Consider the following 12,634-nt stretch of genomic DNA (forward strand, 5'->3'; position numbering starts at 1 on the left):
GCGGAAGTAGTGGCCAATCGAAAATGCTGCTGAGGTTGATCCCACAAGTGCTGATGTTGCCCCGCTCCCAACTTCAACTCAGGCTGTAGCTGCTTTGGCCCTCCTATGCCGCTACTGCAGCGCAATAGAAGGCACTGGCTTATTGCTTGTGGATCGTTTAGACTATGTTGAGGATGCCATTGTTAAACACGCGGCTGCCAATAAGAAGCAGGCTACAATGCTGCAGTACTTTCGGCCAAAGAAATGAATGCTTTGTGTGAAGCTTCAAGTGAGTATTTACTGCACCATGATTGGTTCATTGATTGGTTTGTGCAAGCTTCTTATGCATATTTTACGTGATTTTATATATCGAATTCTGGCTATATCAAACTATTTCGCAATCACTGCGCTGTTCGATACATCGAGGTTCGACTGTATAACAAAGTATGTTTACACATGATTTCAACATAAAAAATTTTCACTGCTGCCGTAAAGGAATAGTGAGGGCATAAACGGAAGCATCTGCAGATGCAGATGGTCAAATGGTTGAATTACAAGCAGCTGCTTGCCAACACACATCTCAAATTGTGTGCCCTGCAACCAAGAGCGACCGCTGAAGCGGTGCAGCGTCATGTCCTGTATAAAGTCCAAGTGCAATGAGATCCTATTGCACGCCATGCGCTGTATGCTTTGGGTGCAAATTAAAGCGCGCAATGGTGAGCTGAGAAGGATGGTGGCTTGATGAGTGCCGTCTCCTCGCACGAGCAAGGGGAAAGGGGGAAGGAGTGAGCTCGCGGTAACTCGATCAAGCGCGCATGATGGGAGGGGAGCAGGTTGGTGGGGGTCCCCACGGCTATGCATGGCTGTCAGCACAGCAGAGTGCATATGCAGCCCAGGCACCCTGTTTTAGAAGTAATCTGCTGCGTGCGCAGAGAGTGGGCATGCTTGGGTGGCATTGCATCATGTGCATTGTCTTCCAGCACGTTTAGTGCTGCAGGTTGCGTAATCTCGAGTTTCCGAGACACGTTGAAGCGAGAGGCAGGCATTCGCTACCTGCAGCCGGTACTTTTCGTGATAGCTTCATTCGTGATAGCATCATCCCAAGGTGTGCGACACTATCAGCCGTAGGAGTGGACACGAAAGCATGGCTGGCTTCGCTTCGTACTGCCGATGTGAAGATATCATCGACACGGCATGAAACCATATCTTGTATCGCCAACTCTGAAATTCAACAAAATGTATTCCTTTTTCTCATTCAGACTTGCTTCTTAGAGTGCAGCTTTTAGGTGCCCGTTCTTGCAGTGAGCGTCGGCGCTGTCCCTTGTAACCGAGCGAACGAACACAGCGAAGATTGAAAGCGAACTCGGAACAAAGCAGAAGATGAAAGATGCTGCTAGCGAAGAGAGCGCTAGGAGCAACGTGCAGGAAGAGTGTATGGCGAAAGCGTGAGAAGAAATGAACAGTGCCGCGCAAGACTTAGCTTTGCTGCGACGATGGCTGAGAGATGGTGCCAGAGTAGCACATGTCATCTGTATGGAAACAGAGTGCTGCATGAGCGGAGGTCTGTCTGCAGCAGCTGCTGTGAATCAAGCCCACATGTCAAACCACATGCCACCTTTCACGATCTCCCGATTAGCAAAGCAGTTGCGCCACATATACATACTCTGTTTGCCACATGAGGCAGATTGTCCGTGCCAGCCAATATGGTGAAATGAAAACACGTATACAACTGCACTCAAATTTCGCATTGGGGAGTATCAATCATCGGTGGATTTTTTCTGGTTGCTCAACAATTGGGAAAAGCTAGCCCTTAATTTTGTGTAAGAAAAATAATTGACTATGTGCTTATTTGGATAAAAGTTGAAATGTCAGTGCAACAAAATTTCAATATACAATAATGAAGCAAATTGCCGATTTTACCAACTTTGTTATATCGAAGTTTAACTGTATTATCCAAAGCGATGCCTCAACTTTGTTTCATTAACTCGTATATATTGTCAGTGGTCCAGTGCATGCGTCATATGTTAGTTTGCGGTTGCCTTTTGGGTTGTTTTCAGCAAGATAATAATTGCGTAATCACCCCCCCTCTTCGACTGAAACAGAAACCTCGCAAAGTGTGAAAAATGCCATGTAACTATGTACCCACCCACTCTAGAAAGCAGCGCCATCAACCATGCTTGTTGAGAGGTGCTCACAAGAGCGCCTCCCAACAAGCTTGTTTTCAGCCCTGCCTTTTCAGGCAGACCTAAAAAGGGCCCTTACAGGAGGGGTATCAAGTAGAAGAAATATCATTTAATAACAATAAAACTATACAATCAAAATAGAAGAGTTATACAAAGCTAAGCCAGCAAAGATGCTTTGAAAACCGCAACAAACTTTTCAGTAACACTCTGTACAACAAGAAATAAGCACTGTGGCTTTAATACAAAAGCCTTTTATCAGTAACAAGTCAGGATTCAATTTGTGCAGTAGAGTTACATAGTGTTCTAAACTGTTCTATTCACTGTGTGTGAGCAGATCTCAACAAGCCTGTTGGAGGATGTTGCTTTCCAGTGGAAGCGATTGCATAGTGGCTTGGCAATTTTCATATTTTGCGGCCTTTCTTATTTAGCTGGGAAAAAAAGTAAGTGCACAATTTAGCACCTTGCAGAAAACATCCCTGTTCCATGTTCCTTATTAATTCTCTACAACATTTTTACTTGTTGCCTTTTACTTATCTCCAACTTCTTTGCAAATAAAGCTGTAGTTTGCTGTAATTAACCATAGTTATGTGATTGACTGTCAACAACAACAAATTACTGGCAGATTCTCTACTCGACTGTGAACAATATGTACTTGTCTCCGCACAAAATGATCTCCCTCTTTTAGCGCTTGGTGCATGTTAGTTGGGGCACCCTGTGTATCTGTATTGTGCATCTCAAAATGCTAAATAAACGAAATAATAGGTTTGAAGAGTGCTGACAATAGTTTCTTTTCTTATTTTTCTTCATATTCCAGAGGTTTGCAAAGAGGCAGAGTCAGCTGAACAAAGAACAGAAAGGCAAGTTTCAAACTCCTGGACAGTTAGGCACCATTTGTTGACAGTATGGTCGTAGGTTTCGAACTCCATCAGATGAATTGACAATGTTCAAGATAGACAAGGAAAAAGAAATCTGAAAGGTTTCTACTGTGACAGCAGTTGGAAGCTCTCAGCTGAGTTTTCTGTTTCTTTTGGAATTCGTCCATCCTTCCCATTACACTGTTGTCATTTTTAGGTCACTGCCTCGTGCTGTACTTTGCCCTCACCTGCGAATGCCTTAAAAACTCGCCGTACCTGCGAACTGTGAAATTTGTGAAGTTTACGAATTTGGGCTCTTTCTGTGATTTTATGAACGTTGAGCCAAGTTTTATGAAAGATAAGTTGTGCCCACAGAAATTTTTTAAAGGTGTCGAAAGATGGGGCATGGAGCAAGATCGCAAAAAAATGAATACAAGAAAGGAATTGTAGTGGTACCTATGCTGTCCCGTCGTGGCAGTGTGACGATGCAGTAAACCAAAGGTGTACTTGCTTCGAGCAAATTTATTCAGACAAGTGTCTGAAGCAGGAGAAATCAGCAGCAGCAAGGTTGCTGAAAAAGCCACTGTGATCTAAAAACATGTTGCTTTTCAATCTCTGGTGTTCCTAACTTGCTGATGTTTGTGTGTTGGGTCTAAAGGCAAATCATCGTAAATTAAGTGTGTATGCAACCAACAAGAGGTGTTTGTACTCGGAGAAAACTTTTAAAAAGTGGATGCTATGTTCGAAGTCATGTCAGCAGGATTTTTACTAATTTAATGTTGACAGCTTGGCTGGTATACCATATTTACTCGCAGAAGGCTAACACTCACACTATGCTCTCGAAATCGTTCTTGCGCTAGAAGACGCGGACAGAGAAAGGGTGTACAGAACACACAAAGCGCCTGTACTCCCCCTCCTTTGTCGGTGCCTTCTAGCACCGGAACGATTTTGAAAGGCATCACCAACTCTCCCAAGTCACCAATTTGACTGCAATGCTCGCACCCCCACACTGGCCATCAAAACTCAGAATCTTTTTGTTTTATCTAATTACGTGGGAAAAATATTCCCCGCATAATTATTGCAACCATCCATCTTTGCATCAATTTGGGCCAGCGGCATGACCAGGGGCTGGCACACCGGGCATGATGTGCCCCCCCCCCCCCTATTCTAAAATGTCTGTGTTAGTATGTGGCCCCATCATAGTAAAGTGGGTGGCCCCCCCCTGAAAAAACATGTCTAGCTACGTCACTGCTAATGGCGAAGAAAATGAAATCTTTACCCACCGCCACTGCCATTGGGTATCGAGCTCATGCCCCTGCGACAAAGTGCATTTGGGAGTCGGATGCACAAACCACTGGGCTACTCACAACATTCATGCTTGGCAATTTGGGAAGGGCTTCGTGCGCCACGCACGCACTGCGACTAGTGGTGTCTGTTCATGTATTTTGGAGTCCACGGCAAGGCAGTACGTAGTGCAATGTACAACGATGACGTGTACATCTCAGAGAATACGTTGCCCTTGAGAATGTGGCATTGCCTGCTGCAAGAGTCTGCTGATTTTGTTTCGTTTTTTTTTCTCCCTGCAAAAGATTATTTTCAGTGAACTCTTCATCACTTTTAGCATTGTTTAACCACGATCAGACTGCTTGATTAGCCACTCAAAAAGTGGAGGAGCCTGAGTAAAGTCTTCAAAGTAGTGTTTCCAAAAAAAAAAAGAAAGAAACAAAGTAAGAAAAAGAAACACCGACTGTCACGTGACAATTGACAATACAATGCACAGTGCGACATTACTAGTCTGAGAGACAAATGATGCATGCAACGCAGGGGAGAAGAGTGGCAAGTCTGCCGCTTCACTCGACTGGTATCCACGACAGAAGGTGGACATTGTTCGCCAAAAGCTCGAAGGGCGCCATCCGAGCTACATCCTGCGGTGAGTGAGGAGATGACTCCTCCTTTGACCACAACTCTTGACACATCACTGTGAAGCAGTTGCATCGGTCATGCACTTGAAAGAAGTATCAAACATTCATTCAACCTGAACTCAAGTACACGTCGGCTATCTGGAACCTGGGCCTATGCTACCTGGTCGATGCAATTAGAATCTGTTCCAAACCATTTCATTCACTTTATATTTTGTAACTACTCCCGCACTACCAGTGTTTTAACACTGTAGACTAACCTTGGCTTCCCGAGCTACTTTTACGAAGAAAAGCTTCACGTCCCTGCCTCTTCCAGAAAATGTTGGTCCGTAACCCCTCTTTTATTAAATGTGAGCTTATTTCATAACCCCCATACTTGTCACTGCGGCTTGATCACCAACGTAAAGTCATCATTTCATTTCGCAATACCAATTCCTTGTACCTAAACCTTGTCTCTGCTAGAACTACCTTTCCTGTTCCATCACCACCATGCTGTGTCGTTAAAAGTTACCATTATCAATCAGATTTTGTAATGATCTCCACTCAATTGTATTTCATTATAGATATTTATCTTGTCATTTACATTCTTTTTGTGAATAGCAGTTGCATTCAATTAGCATTGGTGTGCTTAACTGTACTGTTATTTTTATTTTACGTTCTTGTAAAATTGGTGTACCTTTTTGGGCCCTGGTGGTATTGAAATAAATAAATAACTTTGATGCAGAATGTGACCACCATCTTTAGCAGCAGTGGCTATTCCTCATTTTATTTTCGCAATGTCTTTTTATGACTTCTTGTTGCTATGGCAACTGTATGTGTAGCTCAAAGCCAAGTGAGGAAGCAGCTCTCGTTGTTAAAGGGCCCCTGAAACGGTTCGGACAAATTTTGTAGGCGCGTAGGGTACAGCTTAAGTAGAACATTCGCACCACAATTTAAGTGAAGCGTTACGTATTAATGTAGCTGCAAGCGATTAGAAGTTACCCTCCTCCCTAGCTATGCTTTTCCTCCTCAACTCGCTCGCCGAGCGAGCGGCGCTAAGCTCCGCCTTCACTGGTTCAGCGTCACGATGCGACGTCACATCGCTCACTTCCGGTTGTTTAGGAGCACGCCCCCTCCCGCGCGAGACCTCTCCGCTAGCCGCATGGCCGTCGACCGAGAGCTATCGAAGCAGCGTGCGTTGCGAGCATTCTGTCGTAGCGCCGAACGTGTGCGGTACTCCGCTAAAAACAGGCAAGCTGGTCATTTCGGCAAATGACTGGAGGCATAAACTCAAGCTGATGAAGGAACTTTAGCGTAGACGTACGTGAGCAGCCTGATCGGTCTGCACGGTCCAGACACTTGCTGGCGCAGCGCTTAACCAGTCAAACAAAGCGCTAATATTGCTCTAACCAAGTGTAAAGCATTTTAAACATTTATAAATCAACGTGTTGATGATTACACTCCTGCGAAAAATACACACCAGCAGCAAAGAATACACTTCGTTGCTGCTACTGTGTATGGTTGAGCTCTGTGCCACCAGGTGGCTGTACCGTGCAGACCGTTCACATTTGCCCTTCTGCTCATCTCGTGGCTCATCCCGGCACAGTCAAGCGCCCAGACCCTGTCCCCTTGCGCTTGCGTTTGCCCTAATACTGGACTCGCGGTTTGCAGGTCGCTAGGTTTCCAGTCCACAAGGCAACAAAGTCGAATCATAGTGCTCGCGAAAAGACTGAGACCGACTCTGACCGCGGAGCTCTCGTCAAAATGGAGTACGTTGTAACACAAGCAGACGACACTTGCTGTGTGCCGGAAGTGCTGAAGTGTACTAAAAAACTATTCTTGTGTATTCTCTTTAAGTTATTTTCTTTTTACAAAAACAAAGTAACTAACATTCCAACTATTACGAGCATCATTTGTTCACCATAAAGTTGAAAAAATTATCGACCACGCGCCCTGGTCAGCCAATCAGATAGCTCGCCCATGTGACGTAATATGGGTTATTTGCATCATATGGGTAGGGGCGGCTTAAAATTCCGCCGAGCAGTGCGCTGCGATCGGCAGCGATGTGTACTTTTAAAACCTTATAATAAATTACACGCTTTACGCAGAGCACTTAGATGCATCAATTAATGATCAGAAGAACCTACTCTAATGACTCAGTACGTTTGTAGAAAATCGCCAAAATCGTTTCAGGGTCCCTTTAATGGTGGCAGCATGACATGACAAGCAGACCATGTCCCACTGTCGCATTACAGTGTAGGGCTACCACACACACTGGCCATTGCAAAGGGAAGTAGCTACAAAGCTGCATCATTGCCATATTGAACACAATCATAGGGCCCTAAAAAATTGTAAACATAGCAGAATATTGTATGCACTGCAGCTATTCTATGCAATATTATTGTCATATGTATATGCAGATAGCATTTAAGATCCCGCTTTTAATAGTTTTACATTTTAGCTATAGCAGTAGCTTTCAAAACCTGGCAGTGCAACAACTGATGGCAACAGATGGGCCTCCGCAACAGCCAAACTTGTTGCTCGTCACTGTTGTTTGCCACAGTTGTTTGCTACTGCCAGTTGAATATTGCATGCGTGTGGTTGGTTCTTCATAATTTTTTAGGCCAGCTTTACACAATGTGGGTCTGTGGTATAGTTAGTGAGTTGTTTTAGGTAGTTTGCTGTAGTTACAGTGACATTGCTTGTAGGAAGGATGCATACATTCGCCTTTGTTAAAGTTATGTTTGGATTCCGTTGCATTGGAGTAACGTGTTAGTGGTGTCTTCTGGGTCACCTAAAAAACAATACAGCTTTATGGTAGTTGTGATACATACAGTCAAACTCTGATATATTGAACTTGAAGGGGATTGTGAAATAGTTTATGTCAATAATTCGATATATAAAATAAAAATTTAAAATAAAAAGTCTGAAGCGGATATTACAGCTGTTCTATATGTAAAATAATTCATTATATCCAGATTCGACTGTGTTAAGAGAAATACGCTCAAATGGGGTTTTTTTTCTTATCCCTACCATTAGTGTTCTACGACTGTTAATATGCAGAAGCAGAATATGGGGCACAGTGGGTCGGCTGTGTTTTCTTCATATCGAAGGGAAGTGCAAATTTGCTGCATCGGGGCAGTTTTGTCAGCCTTTTTACTGCGCTGCTTTCTCAGCAAAATGCATAAAAACACTTTCGAATCTTAACCTGCTGTTGCCACTTCGAAAAATATGACAGTGTGTAGTACATGCTGAACATCCAACAAGGAAGCACTGGACATTCCCAGTTTGACCATGTTTTGTTTCTCTCCTACGTTTAGCGATGAATTAAAACTCGGCAAGGGTAAAAACTCAAACTTCGGGAACATGGAACGCATCTGCCTCGGTGCCGACGGCCCCCATGGGGTGATCAGGCGCCAGTTTTCTGGCACGGACAAGCTCACGTCTCAGCAGCAGGTAAGCAAGCGCATGCCACTTCGACCCAGACAAAGTGGCGTGTTAGTTGCATCATGGCAGCTGGTGCCTTGTTTTCGCAGCAGCGGTGCCGAACTTGTCCTAAGACATTTCCAGGCATACGAAAGCTCTCTTCTCAGTAAATGTGGTGCTCCGAGCAGCTTGGAGCACCAATATATCGCTGTAACTTGCCTGTGCATACCATTAAGGAATTTTCAACAAAACTTACTACAGAGAACTCTAGCGCTGTGATCATTCAGATCCCATGGGAATATAGTAGTTAGCACATGAATTTGTCTTATCTCTATGCTTTTTGAAGGGGCGCTGTTTGGAACTTGGTCGAGCTACCCCGAGCTCATCGGCAAGGAGCGACTGCACCGCATTGTTGCTGTGACTCAAAAAATCCATGACTTTATTTTTTCCATGCAGTACATACATTTGGAGGGCGCCATTATCAAAGTTATTTGGGGCGGGTCCTTTGTGCCCTCTTCACTTTTGGCCTCAGAAAGCCTCGTGGTGTTACTTACTACGCTTCATCGTTCTAAATTTAGGAGAAATCTTACTTTTCCGAATACCTCAAAGCGATAACTTTCTGCAGTCACGGCATAATTTTTGCAAATTGTTGCGCTTATAACACAATAGTACTTTGCTGCAAATGATCTGTATGCAAGAACACAAAGGCATTTGAAGCTGCCACTGGGAGGAAGTTTAGGCAAATCCATGTGTACTACCCTCTATTCTCATGCTGACCGAACTGTCGTAGCTGCAGCTCCCATAGGCATTAGTGCCAAAGTTTTCGCTAATAACTTTGCACAAAATTTCATGCCTGCCACACTGTATTAGTAGCCATGAGGTTCTGTTGCTAAGCACAGAATCGCTGGGTTACCTGTCACAGTCACCGTATTCTGACGGGGAGGGAAATATAAAAACACATGCGTACCGGTCATTAGATGCACGTCAAAGAAAACCCATGAAATCAAGATTGATTGGGATCCCCCTGTTGTAATATCTCTTATAGCCCCTCTGTTACTTTAAGACATTAAAGACAATCAATCAATCAAACAACCAATCAATCAATCTTTGCTTTCAATGTCCGATTCTTGCTGTTATGCAGTCAGCTGTGTTGTTGTTAGAATCATAGCACCTAAAGCACAGTGTTCGTGTTTGGTATGTTCTTTTCCTATATAAATGTATTTCATGTGGGACAACCAAATAAAGCCAAGGAAAACGCTTAGGGGAAGTTAGGTGTTTTTTATTTTAAATTAAGAAATAACGATAAGGGGCAAAGGAAGGAAGGAGACATGTTGCACTTAGAGGTGTACAAATACCGAATAGGTAGTAGATTTCAAACTGAATATCAAAACGAATAAAAAAAGAACAGCTGAATATCAAATCAAATGTAGAATATTAGAAAATCTTTCACAGTATTTAATGCTTACAAATTTTGGGCAAGAAAATACAATGCTGAACATGCTCAATAGTCTCCTAGCATTGCATAAGAAGAATGTTGCAAGTTATCGGTAACTTGGGTACATAGAAATCGAGATATACAGTACGGTATACGCTTACTAAAGGGAACACCAAACTAGTGTGCCAACACTGGTTACAGCTCAGTTCTGGTATGTGAATGTCTATAAAGTGCTCTAAATAGAATAAAGGACCTAAGTGCTTTTTTCCCTCTAAAACGAATGAATCAGTCTTGTTCTGTTCTGTTATACTGAATACCAATGAGATTCTCAGTTTAATATCGGACCTGCAGTGTTTTGCGGCAATTCTTTGTTTCTTGCACAGAAAGTTGCACTTTCCAGTTCTCCAAAATAGAGAAGGGCTATCCCAACTTTATGGCACGTGGGTTATATCTGCGCGACAGATGAAAGGACTGCACATCACATGACTCGATCACTGCTCCGAATGTAGCTGGCACCCGACGGTTAAGATCAGGCTCAGACAGCGCCGTTTCATTGTCAGGTTTGGTGTGATTTGCCACTGGCCAAAGATTCTGAACTCTGGAGGGTCACAGCAAGTTCGTGCGACGCTCGCTCCCCCTTGTTCATCTGCCGTCCGTGCAAATGCATGCAGCCAGCCATGACACTTTCGCACCCGGTGTGTAAATTTAAAAGCGGGTCATGCGCCGGGTTGCTCGAAACTAGAAAAAGAGACCGATGTGCGTCTGCAAACGGCATCGGGAACTAGAGGCCACCATGCAGTGTGTCGCAAAGATGGCGGCCTTGAACCTAAACTTTTTTTGCCATCCCGTGTACTCATTTCCGTTTGCAAGGTGGTTTTTCAGCTTTCGGAGTGTCGCACATCTGCTGTGAATTGATCTGCGTCAATTTGGCACCAAACCCTAACTTTAGTCACTGACACCCGATGAAGCAGCACCGATTAGGCCTAATGGCCTAGGCGGTGTGGCCGTGATGAAAATTCGTCTTTGGCTGATGTGGTAGCAGACCACAAACCATCACGGAATGCTTGCCCCTATATATGGTCATACAGGTGGCTCATCAGCAATCGTCCTGTGAATTAAGTTTGTCGCTGCGTATCTAATAGAATCTGCATGCGTAACAGTGGCTAATCGGCCCAATGATCGCCCATGCTTTCGCACATTACAAAACACGCGCTGCTTTAAATTTGCTGCCATTCCCTCTGCCCGCGTTACATTATCATCTCGATCGATCCTGTCGACCCGGACAAACCTTGCACCAACAAAGGCGGAGCCAGCTGACGCGGCACCGTACTGAGAATTGCAGCATTCGGGCGCAGAGTATGATACCCGCATGGGGCTGATGTTGATGAGTGCATCAGCCGGGGTGGCATCTTTTTGCACCGAAAACAAAGTCAAATACTCGCTTGGGCAACATCGAGCCGGTTCCGCGGTGCATGCGACATGTGGCACTGCACCAGTCTCTACACCGATATATCAAATATTCTGAACATCGAGTAGCAGATATTCGATTTGTAAATCAAATTATTTGCACATTCGCTATTCGATTCGGTGATATTCAAGTATTCTTACACCCCTAATTACAATAACTTGCCATTGGTGGGATGTCATTTCTACAACCTCCACGTGACACGTGGGATGCCCCTGGCTGTGAGTGGTGCTTGCTCACCCTTCAGTTTTAATGTTTACTACACATATACAAACACCTAAAAAGATTGTTTGGCTACAGGGTCACACATGTTGTGCTGAAGTTATGGGCGTAGCTTCTGTCAGCAGCATATTGTCTTCTCATCCATTTTAGTTTCCTTATTCAGTGTTATTTCTACATTTCAACAACAAAAAAAAAGTTCCGGCAGAAATCACAACATGACTGTCGATGTTAAGGCAATTAGCATTGAAGCATTGTAGCAACACGCCGTATTGCCACCATTGAGAGGCGTAAGTGAGGCATGAGCTGCGGCTGGGCACCTCTCTCGCGCTCCCCTCTTGACTCGCTGTGCCATCAAGGGGCACCGCCACAAAGCCCACACGTATCATATGTCTGTGTAATATTCACATTAAGATTGACTCAACATATGTGGCGCAAGTTAGATTCCAGCCAGCACAATTAAAAAAAAAAAGAATTTTTGTTGTTGAGGGGTAGCACATACCCCTGACACAAGTTGGTCCGACAGCTGGTTTGTAACCCACTTGCCTCTGCACAGCAGCCTGTCACTCTACCCATTAGACCGTGGGCTACCCTGTGACCCAAGTTTGCCAGAAAGAGACTGGATATAGACAAACATACCGCAAACTGGATTAACTTTTCAAAGAATGCTTTCCTTGGCTTCATTGCCTGTTGGATTCTTTTGGTTAGCACGAGTTGACGGGATAGTTGGTTCAACATGCTCCGGAAGGGGCAAAGGACACAAGAACATAACCTCATGGTGTTAGTTTTACTTTACTGTGTTCTTTGTCTTTCCAGAGCTGCTTCCTTAGTAGTATGTAGTTCATTTGGTTGTTACCGATACTAAAACAAGCCCGTGGGTCTCCTAATTCTTCTTACAGGTGGAATGTCTCATAGAACAAGCAACTGACCCAGCAATCCTAGGACTGACCTGGAAGGGCTGGCAGCCATGGCGATAAAGCTTTTTATTTGTTAACTTGATTGTGTTATATAACACTTTAATTGTGTGCATATGTCATCACATTATGTCATAGTTCTCATTGCATCAATACACTCATGTACAAATTGAGTTGACACATTCCATCAGCGGTTAGTGCCTGTGCGGCCTTTATTGTTTGCGTTTGCTAATAAAAATTAAGATGTGAAGATGCTAATGT

The 12,634-nt window shown here is 44.1% G+C and overlaps 1 protein-coding gene across 2 annotated transcripts in view; it reads left to right on the forward strand.

Annotated features, from left to right (window-relative positions):
- LOC135898644 (DNA-dependent protein kinase catalytic subunit-like) overlaps positions 1–12,627 on the forward strand; it is a 193,693-nt gene extending 181,066 nt beyond the window's left edge. For both annotated transcript variants that reach the window (XM_070523647.1, XM_070523648.1), the window contains exons 91-94: positions 2,977–3,019; positions 4,841–4,946; positions 8,235–8,370; positions 12,359–12,627. In XM_070523647.1, the coding sequence (XP_070379748.1) occupies positions 2,977–3,019; positions 4,841–4,946; positions 8,235–8,370; positions 12,359–12,436 (363 nt within the window). In that variant the 3' untranslated portion in view covers positions 12,437–12,627. The remainder of the gene's footprint in view (positions 1–2,976; positions 3,020–4,840; positions 4,947–8,234; positions 8,371–12,358) is intronic.
- Positions 12,628–12,634: the final 7 nt, after the last annotated feature.

Source organism: Dermacentor albipictus, chromosome 8 (genome assembly GCF_038994185.2).
Source record: "Dermacentor albipictus isolate Rhodes 1998 colony chromosome 8, USDA_Dalb.pri_finalv2, whole genome shotgun sequence".
Taxonomy (NCBI): Eukaryota; Metazoa; Arthropoda; class Arachnida; order Ixodida; family Ixodidae; genus Dermacentor; species Dermacentor albipictus.